Source organism: Patiria miniata, unplaced genomic scaffold (assembly GCF_015706575.1).
Source record: "Patiria miniata isolate m_02_andy unplaced genomic scaffold, ASM1570657v1 HiC_scaffold_1, whole genome shotgun sequence".
NCBI classification, from domain to species: Eukaryota; Metazoa; Echinodermata; class Asteroidea; order Valvatida; family Asterinidae; genus Patiria; species Patiria miniata.
In genome coordinates, this window is record NW_024037047.1 from 10,781,155 (window position 1) to 10,801,170 (window position 20,016).

General features: G+C 43.1%; 1 protein-coding gene across 2 annotated transcripts in view; it reads right to left on the reverse strand.

Annotated features, from left to right (window-relative positions):
- Nucleotides 1-3,657: 3,657 nt before the first annotated feature.
- The window catches only part of LOC119723028 (MAP kinase-activating death domain protein-like), a 56,297-nt gene continuing 39,938 nt past the window's right edge, over nucleotides 3,658-20,016 (reverse strand). Inside the window, exons 9-10 of one of the 2 annotated variants that reach the window (XM_038193510.1) lie at nucleotides 4,678-4,842; nucleotides 3,658-4,220 (exon numbers count right to left, since the gene is read on the reverse strand). In XM_038193510.1, the coding sequence (XP_038049438.1) occupies nucleotides 4,071-4,220; nucleotides 4,678-4,842 (315 nt within the window). In that variant the 3' untranslated portion in view covers nucleotides 3,658-4,070. The remainder of the gene's footprint in view (nucleotides 4,221-4,677; nucleotides 4,843-20,016) is intronic. The other variant, XM_038193518.1, reaches the window with a different exon arrangement.

Here is a 20,016-nt window from a genome sequence, read left to right on the forward strand (position 1 = left end):
CCAGTCCCGGGAGAGTGCATCGTCTGTGGTGGTTTTCCGTGCCCACCAGATGGATCTCTCCGTGAGCATGGATGGCAGATGCTGGCGACACCGATGCCGTAAATGCCACATTGTGTTGGACAACAGTCACCGCAGGTGACAACAGATTGACCCTGCACCATGCTGTTAAAGCGGTGAAGGGTGATAAGACTGCTGTCATTTTGATAAAGTTGATGTGGAGGGTGGCCTTTGCTAAAGTGCAGAGCCCGCCATTGGTGAGATTCCATCTCCGCGCCCCAAACCACCAGAGACGTATCTGTTGTGATCGGAAAGACCCTCACTGATTTAGTCTGGTTGGATTCGCCACTGGGATGTGGCCAGGTATTCTGTGAACACGATATCATGTGAGAAACAGGATGGAACTGTGTACAGAAGGGGACCAGAAAATAGAATTGAAGCGGGCGCATAAACAGGTGGCACACCGGACTAAGTCCGTGAGGTTCACTGTTCTCACAATTCTGGTGAAGACCCCGAATCTGGCAGGCGTGTGTGTCCAACTAGGGCACAGTGGTTTAAAACCATATGTGACCCAGACATCAGTATATTCCAGGACAGTAAATGGTCAAATGTCCTATAAAATACATCAAGCATGTTTAAATACCATCTCTGGGTACAGAAAACTAGGCTGGCAATTATCTAAAAACGTAACTCACCGAAATTGTCAAAAACCAGAGCTAAATTTCAAAGAGGGCGCTATTTATCAATGGCACCCTCTTGTCACAATTTTTGCATTAATGTTTATTACCCTTTCCGTCGCCTCTCACCGTACCGGCACGGAAGCCAAACATACTTTTTGTTGTTGTAATTTTGGATTTACTATGTTAAATAAAGATTAAACCAGTTTACAAAGGCAAATTTTCAAGGTGATTATTTTGTTATAATTTTTTTAAGTTATATTCCCTGTGATAAGGCCATTTATTTGCAAAATGTTATGATTAATCTTACTAATTTTTCCTGTTGTATTTTACCGTGGAAATCCGAAAATGGTACTCTTAAGTGGGCAGCCAGTATTTGTGCATTCTAGGAGAAAACCTTTAATCCTTGAGACATTAAATTTGTGAAAACAGATAAAATCATATATTGGGCCACTGCTCTCTTACAAAAATGGCTTTCCTCAATTCATCTAATATCGCGCCTGCTGCTGGCGTGGTCCCACTTCATCTAGAGGATTAATTCTCAGGCGATCAAGCTCAGCTTAGAAATGTTCAGTTCAATATGTAAACTTCCCCTGTGTCAGTTGTAGTCTATTATAAGTTCTTATATAATCCGGCCTCTTAATCCGCCCGACCCATTTATTCCATATCTCCTCATTTAGAGGGTGGCATATTTGATTGTCCATCTTCTTGTCCATTGGCAAATTAATGAAACAGAAAAAAATGCGAGACCATGCACAATGGAGGAGTCCTTGTCATAAGAAGAAAAAGGGGGACGAAAGGGCTTGGTTTCAGAAAAGTCACACAGAAAATAAAATTCTAAGAAAATACTATGATCTCAGTGTTGACATTTAAGCCATAAGATGTCTAATTTACATCACAATGACAGCTCTGGTCCGGTACGGAGTTGTTGCTGGACATATCAACAAATCAGTCCTTGAAAGTATCTGGCTTCTCTGGCATGTCTGGTTGGCTGAAACGGTGTTTAATGTTTTTCCTGGCCTTGCAAGGCCTAAGACATTTTATTACAAGCACAAACAGCAGGAAATGTTGTCGTTTGGCAGACCGCACCCAGTGTGGGCCTACATCAAAAAGTTTACAAAAGATGTGATCTCTTCATCTCTAATTCTCTCTACATTTCACATAACAAAGAAAACCATTAACAGCTAAATTTATTCAACAATTGTTTACTGTAAATCCCAGTACCCGTTCGAAATGAGTCAAACGGGTTCTCACATCAGGCGCGAATTTTGCATGCTGTGTTCAAGAGATATGGCTTAAAGGTCAAAAAATTAAAAAAAATCAAATAAAATCACACGATGACGTCATCATGACGTCATTTCAATTTTACCTATAACACATCCCGGTCTACCTACATACCGAGTTTCAACCAAATCGGACTTACAGTTCTGTAGATACAAGACATTAAAATATGCACATTTCAGATGACGTCACGTGACCCATGATGACATCACCATGACGTCACTCTTCGGGACACAACTTTGCTATATAGGGACAATGCCTGTGGTAACTTTGAATGTGTGACAAAGATAAATGGCAAAAGTGCCGGACAGAAAATTGTACACAAAGTCTATGGGATTTTGTGTGGAAGAAGAAGAAGAAGAAGAAGAAGAAGAAGAAAAAAAAAATCAGAACAAAAACAAATGCTTTTTCGCAAATTTGCGAAAAAGCTAATAATGCGAAACACCCCCCCCCCCCACCAACAATTCTACTGGTAATAATGTCTGCCTGTGTACAAAATATGGAATACGTACAGAGCCAGCTTGGTTAGGGGGTTTGATACACTATTCTGTAATATAGTGTTAATAATCGTCGGATTGGAACAGCGCCCCCATTAAAAGTATGGTAGGAGGGCCCATTGATTTTGCGGAGCCAAGTGTCTGTAAAAACCTGTCTACATTTTAGCATTGATTTGCAAATGAACCCCCGCCCTGCACAAATTCCTGGATCCGCCCCTGCCCCGTCCCGTTGGGGGGGGGGGGGGGGGCGATGTCTGCATGCATATTCACTTCCGCCAGCGGACCCGTGGCTGAAAAGTGGCGGTAGAGGCTGAAGGACAGAAGGTGGCCCGTGGATTTGCAGGGTGTCGAGCGGTGGAATGAAAACCACTGCTTGACGGCTGTGGACAACGGGGAAGACAGTTTTGGACAAACCGTTGTAAAAGTAATCTTCTCCTTAGAAGTCTTAGAAGTCTAAAAGGCCGGCAAAGAGGTCTCGCTGGTAAAGCAGTGGATGACAATTTCAGCACGGGGAAAAACCCGTATCAAGTGATGGGTAAAAACCGGACGGCAACTGGAGTGGTCGGGACATCCGGAACGATAGTGTGGCGGCTGGTACAATCTTGAAGCGGCCAGAAGACTACTTTGGGATTTGCTAGCAGCAAAATATCACCCTATTAAACTGTTGAAGGTGAAAGTATAGAATAACTGGTGGAGCATAAGGTATTTGCTAACAGCGAAATATCACACTGACAGTAAGTAAGTTGTGTCGTCAGAGTTAACAACTTGCAGTCAAATATGTGAAGTCTTGGACGTTGGTCAATTCACCGCTGTGAGATAACGAAACTGCCGGTAAAATAACGGTGTTCGTTTTTAAGGCAAAAGCACCAAAGAATCGGTGCAGCATGAGGGATTTGCTAACATCGAAATATCACGCAGAATGGTCAGTAAGTTGTGGTGCAGCAGTTAACAACTTTCCGTCAATGGGAAGTCTCACGTATTGACAAATATACCACTATGAGGAAACGAAACTTCTGGAAAACTAACGGAGTTTGTTTTGAAGGTGATTTGCTAAGTAGCAAAATATCATGCTGATGGGTCGGTAACTTAGTAGTGTAGGTAAGGGGTGAGCGGCTTGCAACTAGTGCGACGTGCGCCCCATGCAATGTCTCAGTTGTTTGGCACAGCAGCACAGCTGTGAGACAACGAAAGCTGCGAGTTAAATAATAGCAAATCGCTGGTTATACATGTATAGTGGCATTTATGTTGAAGGCAAAAGAATTGAGCATTCAGTGCAGCGTGAGGGATTTGCGAATAGCGAAATATCACGCTGACTGGACGGTAACTGGTAGCGTAGGTAAAGGGTGACTGGCTTGCGACTCGTGCGACACTCACCCTGTGTAAAGTCTCACTCATTCAGTACAGCAACACTGCTGTGAGACAACGAAAACTGCCGGTTAAATAACAGGGTATCGCCGGGTAAATAACCACATTTGTTTTGAAGACAAAGACACCAAATATTCGGTGTGGCACGAGGGATTGGCGGAAGTGGCGAATATCATGCTGCTGGGTCGGTATCAACTGCATAGAATTTTGTGCGTATTTTTGGCAGTTTTGAATCCTTTGATTGAAACAAATTTTATTTTTTTAAAGGTTTTTGATTTGATAAGTACAAAACAATCAAGAGATCACATGTCCTCTTTGATGACTTACCTCCAGAGATGCCGTTTTTTTGACGAGTAGCAGCTTTTTCCATGCTTTCCTTGATGCAAAAGTACAACTCACGACACTAAAACCAAGATAAGAAAAACAGTAATAAGCATAGGAAAGTAATAAAATGTGATAGAAAGTGAGGAAAAGGTGGGATTTTTAATGTTGTGAATATGGAATTGAGACTTAGGAGGGGTGTTTGTTGCCATTAACAGATAAAGTACAGATCCACAATGACTCCCAAAGAATTACAAATGAGTCAAATGAATAAAGGTGGAGAGACCATGGATAAGTATGAGAACTCAAAAACGATCCCAAACCTCATAAACCCTCAATCTGCTGAATTCATGGTTTTAGTGTCGTGAATTCAGCAGATTGGAGAAGACAAGCTCTCCATGCGAAGATGCCTCTGTTTAAACAAATTCCTTTATACTCATGTATATAAGACAAAGCATTTTAATTTCTGATGAACTGTTAAGATCACCGAGGAATGAATTCAATTATTTGTTTCCTTTTATATATTTATGAATAAATACCTTTTTAGTGTAATACTTGTCCAGACGAGTTGTGCTAGTAAGTCTTCGTGAGAGACACAAGACTTTTGTTTTAGGGCAGTAAGTCATGTTGATGAGTCTCTCATACCAGCAGCGATCACAAACAGCACCACTTCCACTACGTATGATTACGCAGTCATCACATACCTAATACACATCAGACAAATTGACACATCAAATGTGAACAAGTGGTGAACACCCACCAAAGGCTAGAATTATGTCAATAACGTGTACCAACAGCTGAAATAACTAGATTTATGTGTGTGGACAAACACATGGTTGTCTCGGCATTTTGTTATTGCATGTTTATGTCATGGTATAGACTGACAAGACATACATGTTTCAGAGCGATCAGATGTGTATTTCTGAAGATAGCACACTGTTAAAATGCAACGTCAATGTTGCGTCAGTGACAAAAAGCTTTAAAAGCACATTCAATGAGACATCACTTGACATGCGATAATGTCACCATAACTTCACCGTATTTGTTTTACTTTAGTCTGGTTTAGACCTAGAACAAATTGCAATAGCAACCATTCGAGCGTCGAACGACTTCAAATAAATACACAATCAACATGTGGAAAATGTAATTGTTTCTATGGAGTGGAAGGGTGTTTTTTTTCAAGTATTTTTTTTGTGGTTAAAATTTGGGACGTTTTGTCCTCGAACAATTCGGCTGGTGATTTGCTTCGATTTGCATGCTTTCATAAGCTAATGTTTAGAATTCATGACCACATGCGAGTGCAGCAGACGACATTGCGTCGGAAACCCCCCCCCCCTTTTTAAATAAATTTTTACAGTGAGTTTTATATTAAGAGCAGTACATGTTTGTAACTTGGCTCAAAATTCTACTTTTGACGGGGATATGTCTGTTTCAAGTCATAATTTTATACATGGCACTACGGATAGAGTGGACTATTTTCCGCCTAAAGGCTGCAATAAGTCCACAGACGAGATACGATTATTTGCAAAAAGGGATGTCTAAAAAACATGTTTGATCATACACAGATGGAAAATGGTTAGTCAGTGCATGCATGACCATTTTGACAGTAAAGCAAAAAATCTTTAGTAAAGATTGTTGATTAAGTGCCTGAAAATGATTTGTTGTATTTGGTTAAGAACATTCAGGAAGTTGGGTTCTGATGCCAGATACAATACATTTGTTAGTACATGAAAATATGAAACAAAGCATCTCAAAACACAAACAAAACAAAAACGTCTATGAGGTTGATGAGAAACAGATGTAGTTCTGTATATAATTGAGCTTTGCATATGTCCGTCACACATTTTTCATCAGTACATGTTGTAACTTAAACAGCTAAATTAAGATCCTGATCGAGGTATGAGCATTGATATGATTGAGACATCTGCTTGTACTGTCAAGAGTGAAATGCACTAGACCTACTCCAGAAGCATACTGGAGTCCAGACGAAATGATTCTTTGGATGGAACAGACCTTGCGTTGTTATTACTTTCATTTCATGGTCCACGACCCCCCCCCCCACCCTTAGGCTTCAATATGGGGTCACATATATATTATATTTAGAGGTAATACACTTGTCACACTGATTAGTTTCTTTTCTCTAAAGCCTAGAATTCAGCTAAATTTTCACTACAGGATTTTTAACCAGTTAATTTGTCTTCATTAAGTTTTTTTAGTAGTATACATTAATTTGTTGACAATTTATAGGTTACTTATAGGTTATGCCAATGACCTTAATTCATCACAAAACGAACACACAAATCCCTCCCCCACAGAAGTGTGGTTGGGGTCTACGAACGAATACTTACCTGTAGAGCAATACTACTTATGCATATTTCCCCTACCGGCAGGTATTTTCCGCTAAGAGTTATATACAACAGCGCCCTCTGGCGCCCTACCCATAATACTCCGCGGCATGCGTGCCTCGTGAGCGTCCTCTTTTCTCGAGCGCTAAGTCGGAATACAACTAAGTACCCAAGGCATCGAGAAGAGTGGGGTAGGGGGGAGGGATGCTCTACAGGTAAGTATTCGTTCGTAGACCCCAACCACACTTCTGTGGGGGGGGGGGGGGGGGGGGGGGGAGTCTACTTCACTTTACTTACCTGTAGAGCAATACTACTTATGCATAGACTAGCACCATCAAGGAGGTGGGTCATGCGAGATGCTATTGTGCTTTCACAGGGGCACGTAACAATACGCGTAAACCCTGGATGGGCCTGTCGCTCCACATGTGGGTGGACAAGGCAGCCCAAAAAGGTCGGCATGATAAAGACATTAGTCATAATGGTAGCCTCAACATGCCAACAGAGATGTGATCCCCGATTTTGGGAATCACACGTAATGAATTACAGCCCACCGTAAGAGTTCGGTGGGGCACACAAAATAAAAATTATCATGAAAGGCAAAACATCATGACATGGTAAATATAGACACTATTATGCACATGTACATGTACAGAGCTCAATAAAGAATCAGAGTTAGGAGACACCAATGCTGGGGAGGTCTCCGGTCTGAAAATGTCCTGAGAACATGGTGGGGCTCAGTCAGTCGCTCTCAACACTGTTCTCCCATGCTCTGCCTTTTATTTTGCGCATGCGGACCAATCACACGGATTCTGCCGTTGATACGTCCGTGGTTTCATGGATGACCGTAGCCAACCTTCAGGCAATCTTGTCATGAAAGCCTGCAGGTATGGTGGGGTCACCATGATAAATACATGTCATGAAAGGCCTGCCTGTATGGCAGGGTCGTCATGACAAAAAACATGTCACGAGAAGCCTGCTTGTATGGCAGGGTTGTCATGACAAATACGTGTCGCGAGAAGCCTGTTGGTATGGCAGGGTTGTCATGACAAATACATTTGTAACTGCAAGTGACCGATTCAAAGCGTCCCAGTGCAGCTAATGTACGACATTAAAGTCATGATTGGCACCAAAAATTCTCCATCTGGACAAGAATGATTTGATGCCCGGAACAAAGACGTCCGGAGGCACAGAGGGCTCCGACAGTCCTTAGTATAAATCCCTCCTTAGGGAGCAGACATCAAGTCATGATCAGCACCAAAATTCGCTGTCTGAAACGGACAAGAATCATTTGATGCCCAGAACAAAGACATCCGGAGGCAAAGAGGACTCCGACCGTCTTAGCTCAAAAAACCTTCCTTAGGGATCAGACGCCAAAGTCATGAGCGGCACCAACATTTTCCATCTGGAATGGACAATGATTTGATGCCTAGAACAAAGATGTCCGGAGGTAAAGAGGACTCCGACAGTCTTAGTTAAAAAACAAAAATCCTCCCGTAGGAATCGGATGGGCACACTCGGTTCCCATCAGATGTCTATTATGCAGAAAACAGTTCTTTACTACATGTATACAAAGAAGTAACAACTGCTTACAAAAAAAAGGCAACCGTAGGAACCAATGAAACAGATGTGAAATTGTTCACTGTTTCACAGAACTCTAAAGATCTCTATAAGACTTTTGGATAAGAAGGTGTTGAAGAGGTCCTGCAATTCAGGGGTGTTAAAACATCCCCTTAAGTTAACTGACATGGACGTTCAACTGACTAACATTAAGTAATCTACTGTCGTGATAGAAGTCCCTCAAGTGCAGGCTGTAAAAGCCATAGCTTGTTTGAGAAAGGTCTGATGTGAACAGGAGAGCATTACAGCATCCAGTACATCAGGAGAAATTCCTGCGGAGCTGGGTGAAGGAAACCCAAGCTGTGCTGAAACAGAATATTGTTCTGCTCGGAAGAACATTTGTACCTCCAACTGGTGAATCAAGGGAATGGTTATAGCCCTGGAAAACCAATCAATGGGGTCAACATGGAGTTAAGAAGAGGACCTTGTCGTCCTTCTGCTCCAGTTGATTAAGTACCCGAGGGATAAGAGGAAGACGACAGGAAGGTGTATATAAGCAGCCTGTCCGTCTTCATCACCATCGTATTCGTGTGCCATGTGTAGGGGTCAGGAACCCTCAGGCATTAGCCTGGAAATCTGTGACTAGTTCATGAAACAAGTCAGATTGACATGTGGTTAGTTGTCCTTGCTTGGGAGGAGGACCGTCGAAAGCAACAAGCTATGAGGAAAAACCCAATGGGGTATTTCTCAAGTGAGTGTACACAGGTGTGCAGGCTGTCTGCCCACCTGGTCGTCGATGTAAACTACAACTGTGTCAAAGTCACATCGAACCAGGATCATCTGGCACAACACCGAATATAGAAGTAACATCGCAGTTTCTCCGAGGTGTGCAGGCTGTCTGCCCACCTGGTCGTCGATGTAAACTACAACTGTGTCAAAGTCACATCGAACCAGGATCATCTGGCACAACACCGAATATAGAAGTAACATCGCAGTTTCTCCGAGACTGCCAGCATCTCAAGTATGTTAATGGAACTTGAATGATGCTCACACAGGGCCTCACCAATCCGCCACTAGATGCGTGTGGTGGGCAGTTAACTGGCAGGGTAACATGTCCGCCATGACAGTTAATGAATTAGGCTGCAATCTGTGAGAGGCCCACCCTTGTAAGGTTGGCAACGCCGAACCACAGGAGGTACTGCACAAGTCAGGTCATGGCCTGCACTGAATGCAGTGAGGACTGGGCCGATACAAGCAAATAGGTGAATGCCACCAATCTTTGTTTCCACGGCGCAGTCATATCGCCTTTACTATCTGAGCAGAGGCCAGGAGTGAGGCGGAAAAAAGGCTGGATGGAGCCACCATGAAAATGCAGCGAGAATCTTGGTTTGAAAACCGCGAAATTCTCAGTGCTCTGGCCTAAAAATGAGTTGCAGTTGTGTACCCTTCAGACCAGGGCTCAACCCATGCTGATGTGTTAGACAGTCGACTAAATCTCATCAACATCTTTCCAAGGGAAATACAAGACGGGCGCAACACTGTGCTGGCCCGATGGTATTGATGTCAGCCTCAAAGTCTCTCTGACGAGCTCCTACGAGACAGATGGGTGGAGGTCGTCATGAGTCAGGTAGGTCACTTATGGAAATCATCAAAACAACTGAAGCCGAATCGAAATCGTTGTTACATTATCCTATGTGGCATGGCGTACAGAAAATGTTGCTAGCACGGCCACACAAAATCATCTGGGCAAACTTCAAGAGGTATGCAGTTGAGAAAACAAACAACTGTTTGTTCTTCACCTGCGCTGGCCCACATGTAGTCGACATCGACCAATATGGATGTAAACATCGATATCCACCGCAAAAGAAGGATCTTTGTCCATTAAAAACTTAAAAGATGGGACTCGAATCTTTGGCGGGCGCCCTTTGACGGGAGAAACAGTTCATCAATCATGTTACCCCGGCGGGCCAAGATTGCTAGTGTCTGCACTCGTGTAAAATTATAGAGTACTGAGTGCAGACCGTGAAATTGATAGTGAAAATAGCAGTCAACACGTCCGGCTAAGACTGTCGAGTCAAGATTAAAACATTAAACCTAATGTACTTTATGAGGGTAACGAGGGAGGCTGAACGCGCATCGCCAAGCCCACTTTAATTCTACTGCAAATTGTATTCAAGCTTCTGCGAGTATTATTTACGAAGAGCCGCTTGAATAATGGGGTCCCTCTACTGCTGGCAGCTTGTGTTTAGCTGCATTGAAGAGAGAAGATGTGCCAAAAAACCCCGGAAAACGGTAATGATCACATTATTGCTTGAAGAGCAGCAGGCAGTTTGAATACAGGCACAATCTTTCGAATGTGGTCCACAACATGCCTGCAAGAGTCGAATAGACCCCGTAAACGAGAACCGTAAAACATATCTGGAGGGACGAGTTGCACACGGCCACAGTCAGTTGTTGAACAACTCCCTCGGAGACAATGGACAGTGTACATACACAAGTAATGCACACATGTACAATGTACATGAAAAATGTAGCGATCTCAGTACAGCAAGAAACACCGCCGCACGGGTAAGCACTGCGCGGCGTGTCCCATTGTCCTTGAGTCACCCAACCGTGATTAATGTAGAGGGCTACAGAGTTCACGGCTCGCAACTGAACTAAGACGGACGTTTCATTAACGTGCCCGCCTGGCAATACATGTACGTGTATAAAACGTATATGACCGATAATAAAGCCGAGAACAATTGCAAGGCTTGTAATGAGTGGGCCGAAAAACCGAGTCCTCATCCCGGTAGCGTATGCCGCGGTGGGATCGGTGCAATAAACTCGCCCGGATTAGAAAAAAAAAAAGAAGCCGTTCCTGCCTGAGAAATGGACACCACTTTGTCCGTTGTCGATGTGTTTCACATTTGATCCAACGGAGGTATGGGGAACACCTTGTCATTGTTAGATGTGGAGCCCGTCCTGCGTTTGATTTGAAAATTTTGTGATCGAGCGGAGGGGACTCATCGGCGGAGGGTAATTTAAGTACCCGTGTAATGTCCCTCTGCAGCAAACGGAATTTCGTTTCCGCGATAGACAGCCATTGTAACCGGTCTGATTCTTCGTCATCATCGGATGAATCAGCCGAATGCGAAGGCCAAAATGACCCCGATGACTGAGAGCCGTCTGGAGGGGCTAGTTGTACAGAACCATGCGGTGGTGGCTGGGCAACACCCTCGAAGATAATAGACATACATTGTACATAATATTATGCAGATGGTGAAGACTAAACACAAGCGGGGATCCTGGCGCATGGCTAACTGTGTGCGGTAGGTCCCGTTGTCTCTGGACCACGCGACCGTGGCCCACGGCCGGCGAATGTGAAGTCCCGTTCGCCGTAGGCCGGGCTTTCGGTATAGCGCGGAATCATGTGTGGTATACATGAACATGTACATGTATGAACATGTGTTTTTTCATTCTTGTACATGTACATGTACCTCGTTGTCCTTGGGCCACGCAATCGTGACCAATGAATGACGACTATGAAGTATTCACTGCAGATAAAGACTCCAGGAGCAAGGCTAACTGTGTGCGGTATGTCCCTTTGTTCACGGGTCACCCAATCGTGACCGGTGGCCGGAGACTGTAAGGCTAGACCAACAACCGAGGGTTGTGGGGCATGGCTCGCCACTCCAGGGGGACCCCCATTAGGGCCCGCCTGGCGTCCTGCAGACATAGCCGATAGTGTAGGTAAAATCGACTGAAATGCCTGCAGGAAAACAGACCTCGAGATCGAGTCCTCACGTCAGGAGCGTTTGCCCCGGTGGGACCGGTCAGAGGAACCGTCAGAATCTGAAGAAGAACGGCGTGATCGGCGATCAGCTTTCTTCTTCTTGCTATTCCTCTTTGAAGAACGGCCCCAGGGTGTGTCTGACTACAAGTCAGAAGACACCTGGGGCACCGGGACCCCCGAACAACGAAAAAAATCCGATGATGAGAGTCGTCCCTCTGAGCGAGATAGCACGGGGGCCGTCGGTCCGGGATCCCCCCGGTCAACCGGCTCCGCATCGCTCATAATGTACCCGGCCGACAGCGCCTCAGGCCCTGTGGGCTGAGTGAGCGCTGGACGGACCGGTAGCTCGTGTAATAGCCCATCCCGACAACCAGTGGTGTTCGGCACTGTGTCGGGAGGCCGACAGCGCCTCAGGCCCCGTGGGCTGAGTGAGTGCTGGACGGACCGGTAGCCCGTGTAATAGTCCATCCTGACAACCAGTGGTGTTCGGCACTGTGTCGGGAGGACACGGGTGACTAGAGCCCACCGAAGTGTGACGGCTAGTCCCCTCGGGCTGCCCCGTGATCGGGGGAGGGCCAGGTGCCACAGCGGCGCTCGTTGCCGAGCCACGCTTGCCCTGACGGCCCTTCTTAGGCTTTGCTCCGGGACAGGAGATATGTTTTGGAGGAACCTTGCCGGAGTGTGCCTTTAGTTTGGGTGTTCTGCCTGAGTTGACCGGAGAAGGTGACCGAGGTCCCCTTAGCTGATCGGCGGAACTGCCAACTCCCCCAGCCGACTGTGGCTGAGGGTGCCGGACGAGAGACTGCTGCCGCGGTAACGTCGTAGCGTTAACAGCAGAGTCCCCCGAGAACTCTGCCCTCCCCAAACGCTTCATATTTATAAAATAAATAGAACCAAGAAGATGATGAAACTCTACAAACTGATGATTACTAACTCTTTTTATTATAAACTTCTCTTAAGCGCAAAAAAGGGTAGTAAATGACGAGGCAAACAGCGAGCTATTTAACGCACGTCCTACCCGACCTGCCGCTAAGAGAAAAGAGGACGCTCACGAGGCACGCATGCCGTGGGGTATTATGGGTAGGGCGCCAGAGGGCGCTATTGTATATAACTCTTAGCGGAAAATACCTGCCGGTAGGGCGAATATGCATAAGTAGTATTGCTCTACAGGTAAGTAGAGTGAAGTAGACCTTGGATTTTTGATATTTTCCCTAATATTTAAAGTTTGACTCCGGCCTATTGGCGTAGACATTTATGTATATCATGGCCCGGCCTTGTTTCAAGTATACCTGTTTATGCAAATATTTTCCCTGAAACAAATGATTTATTGACCACAAAGTGATTTATTGTAGCCAATAAATAATTCGGGAAGAAAAAAATCTCAAATTTCTAGATTTTTTTCAAGAAAATAATAGTATTTGGCGACAGTGTAAATTACCATAAATTGTAATAATTGGTGGACATAGAAAGTCGTCTGCTGTGATCAGTCGTGTCCCGCGAAGTCTAATATGTGATATGAACGTATTTTCTGACCAGTAACGGACGCAAAATAAAACATTACGCCCTCCATACGACTGTTTTACAGATGATGACAAATTAGTAGCGAAAAAGTGAATAAAAACACTATCCACTCCTTTGATGAAATTAAATTTTCAGTATGTTGAAGAGTAATATTTCTTGGCATGATAGCATTAAAATAATTCTACTGCAATTTGTTCTACGTCAGGCCCTGTTTTGTTCTAAATTGACTGGACTTCTTGTGTAGTTACAAGTTACGACCAAATCGGACCCACAGTTCTTCTGACATAGGCTTTCGAAAAATGCACATTTAATGTAACGTCACATGACATCGGATGATGTCATCATGATGTCACTTCAATTTGTACCTATAACACATTCCGGTATAGTACAAACCAAATTTCAACCCAATCAGACCTATAGTTCTGCAGATATCGGCCTTCAAAATATGGACCATTAATATAACGTCATATGTCATGTGATGACATCATCATGACATAAATTCAATTTTCATCTATAGCACATCCCTTTCTAGGTACTGTACAATGTACATGTACATGTATCCTAAAATCTACAGTATGTAAATTGCATGCACAAGACTTGTGGGACTTGCAGCATCCTATTAGTAACACAGCTAGTCTGGACACTTCAGTACCACACCCTATACTGAGACAAAACCTTGACTGCAAACTGAAAACCAACAAGTTAATTTCATTCCATTGCGTCTAGCCAGGAGACACTGCTGGCATGGCAGAACAATTCACAGACAAGAAAAAAACACCATGACTTGCAGGTGATACCGGAAAATGTAAAGTCAAGGAACTGCCCGAGAGGAACTGCTTGACAACCAAGACCTGAGCAAAGCCGAGATGAAAATAAACAGAAGTCTGTCCCCGCCCAGGATTGTCAACCTTTGACCTTTATATCCCCCAAACCACCACCTTAATTGGAGACTGGAGTATATTTACAAAATATTGTAGGTTGACTTTGCCCCCGGATTTAATATGTGAGAGCTCACTTGACCTGAGTGACCCTGGAATGTGCAACTCAGTAGGTCTGGCATATGGGCCTATTCCCCTGCTTTGTAATAGCTTTGGCCCTCAGTCTAATTTTTATTACTTGGTAATAGTGCAATGTTATATACAGCGTATTGGATATGCACAAGTACATACATGTACCAACTTTTTGTAGGTCTGTAGATATAAACCTTCAAAATATGCACATTTAATATGACGTCACATGTCATGTGTGTCATGTGATGACGTCATCATGATATCACTTCATTTTTCTCAATAACGCATCCCGGTCCAAGTACATATCAACTTTGAACCCAATCAGACCAGGCCTTCAAAATATACACATTTAATGTGACGTCATGTGACTCATGATGACGCCATAATGACGTCAATGTTCGGGGCACAACCGCAGGTGCTGGTCTAAGTGTCTGCCAAGTATAAAGGCAATCAGATTGATTTTAGTGCGCAAAATGCCATGCATGATGAAACGTGGACATATGCTATAGCCGGAGTCTGAAAAAGAAAAAAAAAAGACTAGATGTTTGTGGACAAACAAATGGCTGTTTCAGAATTTTTTAATTATATTTTCATGTCATGCTATGGGCTCCATGCACCAACGAAAGAGGGCGCCCATTTACCTAGCAACAATGTCCCATGGGTGGGACATTTAGCTGGTTGACGCGCACCGTTCCTTGTACTTTGTGTGTGACGCACGTACACCAGGGGATTTGCACTATGTACACGCAGTGGTACGGCCGCACGTCGTGGCAAAATTGCAGTCAGGCAAGATGGCGTCGGTCGGTCACCCCGAACTGTACTTTCTTTGCCGGTGAGGGGGTACTTGTGAACGAAGCGGATAGACTGACAGGATATAGATGTGCAGTAGAAAGTTGCAAAGTGATCAGGACCAATAGTGCAGTAGATATAGGCTTTAAAATGGACCTTTAATGTGACATCATATTGTAGCTTCCAGTCTGGTGACGTCCTCAATCTTTCTCCCCCTCAACTTGTTCTTAGCATGAAGCTCATTATATACATTCATTATTAATAGTCCAGCGGAAATGTGACAAAATATCGATGAATTGTGCACTTTTGCATAAAAGCGTGAAACTTGGCACAGATGTTTATATTCATGCGAGAAAATGTTTTAGATGTGGAGCCATCGTAAATTTACCCTTTTAGGGGCGTGGCATCCATTTGAAAAAAGGGGGGCGGGACTTATCGTGCCCGCAGTTAAAACGGTTGTTTCCACTTGTCACAAAAGTAGGAAACTTCACAAAGACATAATTTTATAGATTTTTTAAGTGTTTTCCAGATTCGGAGCCACCACAAAAGTACCTTTTTGGGGGCGTGGCAGCTATTAAAAGAAGGGGGGGGGGTAATTATATGCCCACTTTGGAAAACGTTGTGCCCATATTTCATGAACGAATTAAGCGTCCCACAGACGTTTATATTCATGAGATAAAAAATTCCAGATGTGGAGCCATCTCAAACGCACCCTTTTAGGGGCATGGCAACCATATAAGAAAACAGGAGGCGGGGTTTTCATTATGCCCACCCTGGAAATATTGTTACCATATTCATAGGGAAATGGAACTTTCCACAGACATTGACATTCATGAGAAAAATAATTCCAGATGTGGAGCCATCGTGAACACACCCTTTTAGGGGCGTGGCAGCCATATTGACAAAAAGGGGGGGGGGGGGCGAGGTTCTCATTATGCCCAACATGGGAAAAATGGGCCTGCGTCGCATAAACGAATGAAGCTAATTCCCACAGGCATTTATATATTGACGAGAAAAAAAATCACACATGAAGCCATCGTAAACACACCCATTTAGGGGCGTGGCAGCCATAGTAAAATCAGGGGGCGGAAGGTAGTCATGATGCCCCTATAAAAGAAAGTTGTGCCTACATTTCATAAATGGATTAAACTCCACACGGACAATATATTCATGAAAATCTTTCTTTTTTTTAATGTGAAGCCGTCACAAACTTACACTTTTAGATGCATGGCATCTATTTTTTTTAAAAATGGGGGTTGCTACTTATCATTTGCCCACCATCGAACTTTCATAAATGAGTAAACTTCACACAAACTTGTTGAAAGAAAATAAATTTGTATGTGGAGCCACAGCAAACTCATCCTTTTAGAGGTGTGCGGGGCCTACTCACTGTGCCCACAATGCCCACAGGTCATATGACGCTTGGGGCGCTTAAATAATCACATTTTATGGCCATTTAAATAGTCTTTATATACATTAAATAATAATAATGGAAATTTATACCGCGCCATTATCCGCCATAAATGACGTATGTGAAGTAAAATATTGACTTTCATTCCATTTTTTCCCCGTTATCTTTCCTCTTTTTCTCCTGGTGGGGGGGGGGGGGGGGAGTGCAAAATCCCCCTACCCGTTGCGCCGCATTGACAGCAGGTTGGGTCATAACAGGATGTACTCTCATCACCGTGGTGGTCACGTCCACAATGACTTTACATTCAATGAATCTGTGCGCCCCCATCATACAACCCCTCTGTTCTCTTAAAAATGGTATATCAAGCTCTGATGAGTGGTGTTTTTTTTTTAACCCCAACCAAATCCATTAAAAAATCAGTTGCCCTGACAACATTTTATAGGCTACTTTATACAGGTGTGACACTGAATATGCCTTTTGGTCTGTCAGAAAAAAGGCAGGGGAAACAATGCATTTGAAGAAGTAACACTAGTCTTTCCAAAACTAACTGACGTACCCCAGTTTACACCCCAATTCAGAAATTGCTGCAGTTCAGAGGTTAACAATAATTCTACAGACAACAGAACCAGTAACTGGGTTAATATAGATGAGGCAAGAATGCATAGTGTAAGAAAACAAAGGGTTTGCCAACAGTAACTTCCAACTATAAAGGCAGCCCTACTCCAACACATTAGAAGAGCTATCTGAGGTGGATTTATTAAATGAAACGCGGTCAAAATCTTCCACGGTGTGCATATTGAGTACCCCCCCCCCCCCATTTTAAAAATGGACGCCATGCCTCTAAATGGGTAGGTTTGTGATGGCTTCACATTAAAAAAAAAAAAGATCTTCATGAATATATTGTCCGTGTGGAGTTTCATCCATTTATGAAAGGTATAGGCACAACTTTCTTTTATAGGGGCATCATGACTACCCCCCGCCCCCCGATTTTACTATGGCTGCCACGCCCCTAACAGGGTGTGTTTACGATGGCTTCACGTGTGATTTTTTTTCTCGTCAATATAAATGCCTGTGGGAATTAGCTTCATTCGTTTATGCGACGCAGGCCCATTTTTCCCATGTTGGGCATAATGAGAACCCCGCCCCCCCCCCTTTTTGTCAATATGGCTGCCACGCCCCTAAAAGGGTGTGTTTACGATGGCTCCACATCTGGCATTGTTTTTCTCATGAATGTCAACGTCTGTGGAAAGTTACATTTCCCTATGAGTGTGGGAACAATATTTCCAGGGTGGGCATAATGAAAACCCCGCCTCCTGTTTTTCTTATATGGTTGCCACGACCCTAAAAGGGTGTGTTCGAGATGGCTCCACATCTGGAATTTTTTATCTCATGAATATAAACGTCTGTGGGACGTTTAATTCGTTCATGAAATATGGGTACAATGTTTTCCAAGGTGGGGATAATAAATTCCCCCCCCTTTTCTTTTAATAGCTGCCACGCCCCAAAAAGGTACTTTTGTGGTGGCTCCGAATCTGGAAAACACTTATAATCTATATCAATATGTCTTTGTGAAGTTTCCTACTTTTGTGACAAGTGGAAACAACCGTTTTAACTGCGGGCACGACAAGTCCCGCCCCCCCTTTTTTAAATGGATGCCACGCCCCTAAAAAGGTAAATTTGCGATGGCTCCACATTTAAAACATTTTCTCGCATGAATATAAACATCTGTGCCAAGTTTCACGCTTTTATGCAAAAGTGCACAATTTTTTCACATGTGAATTTCAGCAAAATAAGTGATTTCAGCAAATTTTGCCACACGCATAAATTGATTATTAATTTTAAAAATTGTTCAACCTGCCGCTATAGGGCGTTAGAACATTTTGTGATGTCAACGGTAATTTTTTTTTTAAGTACAACCTAGCCAGAGACTAACACCATTGAAAGCAAGTTCACATTTTTTTTCCAATTTCAAATTGTAAGGCAATTCCGGTTTGGACTGGAAGGAAGGGTCACGTGATTTTGCGCACCGAGATAAAATAAAGATCCTGGATTATTCTACCAATTTCCGCAAATGTCCAGTTCAGGTCTCTCTCATAGTTGATTTTATATTGATTTTCAAAGATTAAATCTATTAATCTTGAATGTGACGTCACGTGACCCTTGATGACGTCATCATTACGTCTTTTCAATTTTCGTCCATAACACATCCCGGTCTAGGTACATACCACGTTTCAAAACAATCGGACCTGCAGTTCTGGAGATATGAACCTTCAAAGTATGCACCTTTTTTATTGTGATGTCACGTGACACGTGATGATGTCATGATTACGTCAATGTTCAGCACACATCTGCTGGTCTAAGTGTGCGCCGAGTAAAAAGCAATCGGATTAATTTTTGGCCCCAAAGTGCCATGCATGATGAAAAGGTGTACAAATGCTAAGGGAAATGGCTGAAAAACGACAAACACAAAAAAGACAAAAACATTCTTAACGAAAACAAAGGCTGTTTCATCAAGTTGCCGAAACAGCCAAAAATATTTAAATGATACAAATTTAACATGGCAATAGATTCCTACTGTTAAATGATTGAAAAATTAATGGCCCATGTAATACAACATTTTTAAAATGGAAATAAAAAATATATATGTTGCTACATGTATAACTTATGTTGTAGTTCCATTATTACTAATGTACATGTACTAAGGAGGACTAGGGATAATTTCAAATGATGAATCATTGAAAAGCCAAGAGTTCGGACGGCAATTCACATTGTCAGATCATTCTGATCAGTGACTCAATATTTGATAAAACTTTGAAAAAGGATTCAGCTTATCACGTTCATTTGTGTTTGTACATCTGAAGGCTGTTGTGATAAGTGTGTTTGATGAGACAGAATGGACAATATGGATATGTTTTTAACATACTTTGTTTCTTAAACTAGCCCCCCAAAAAGTGTTGTGTTTGTTTACATTTTTTTGGGGGGGGGGATTGGATCATTACCTTCATTACCTTTCTTTTTTTTCTTTTTAAAGACACCTTTCCATAGCATGTGTACATGTTTTCTACGTTCCTAGTACTTTGGGCTCTTATGTCAATCCAAGTGCCTTCATAGTTGGCACACTCAGGATGTCATCCTGTGACGTCACATTAAAGATGCATATTTTGAAGGTCCATATCTACAGAACTACAGGACCAATTGGGTTGAAACTTGGTCTATTCATAGACTGGGATGTGTTATAGTGATGTCATGATGGTGTCATCAAGCATCATGTGTTGTGACATGAAAGTAGATGTTTGTAGGCCTATAGTTTAAGAATTATTTGTTTAATTTGGTTGTAACTTGGAATGTACCTAGAACGGGATATCATGAGACGTCATGATGTCATCACATACCATGTGACATCACAATAAAAGTGAATTTTCAAAGAATTATCTGCAGAGTTATAGTGTACAATTTGTTTCCAAATGTTC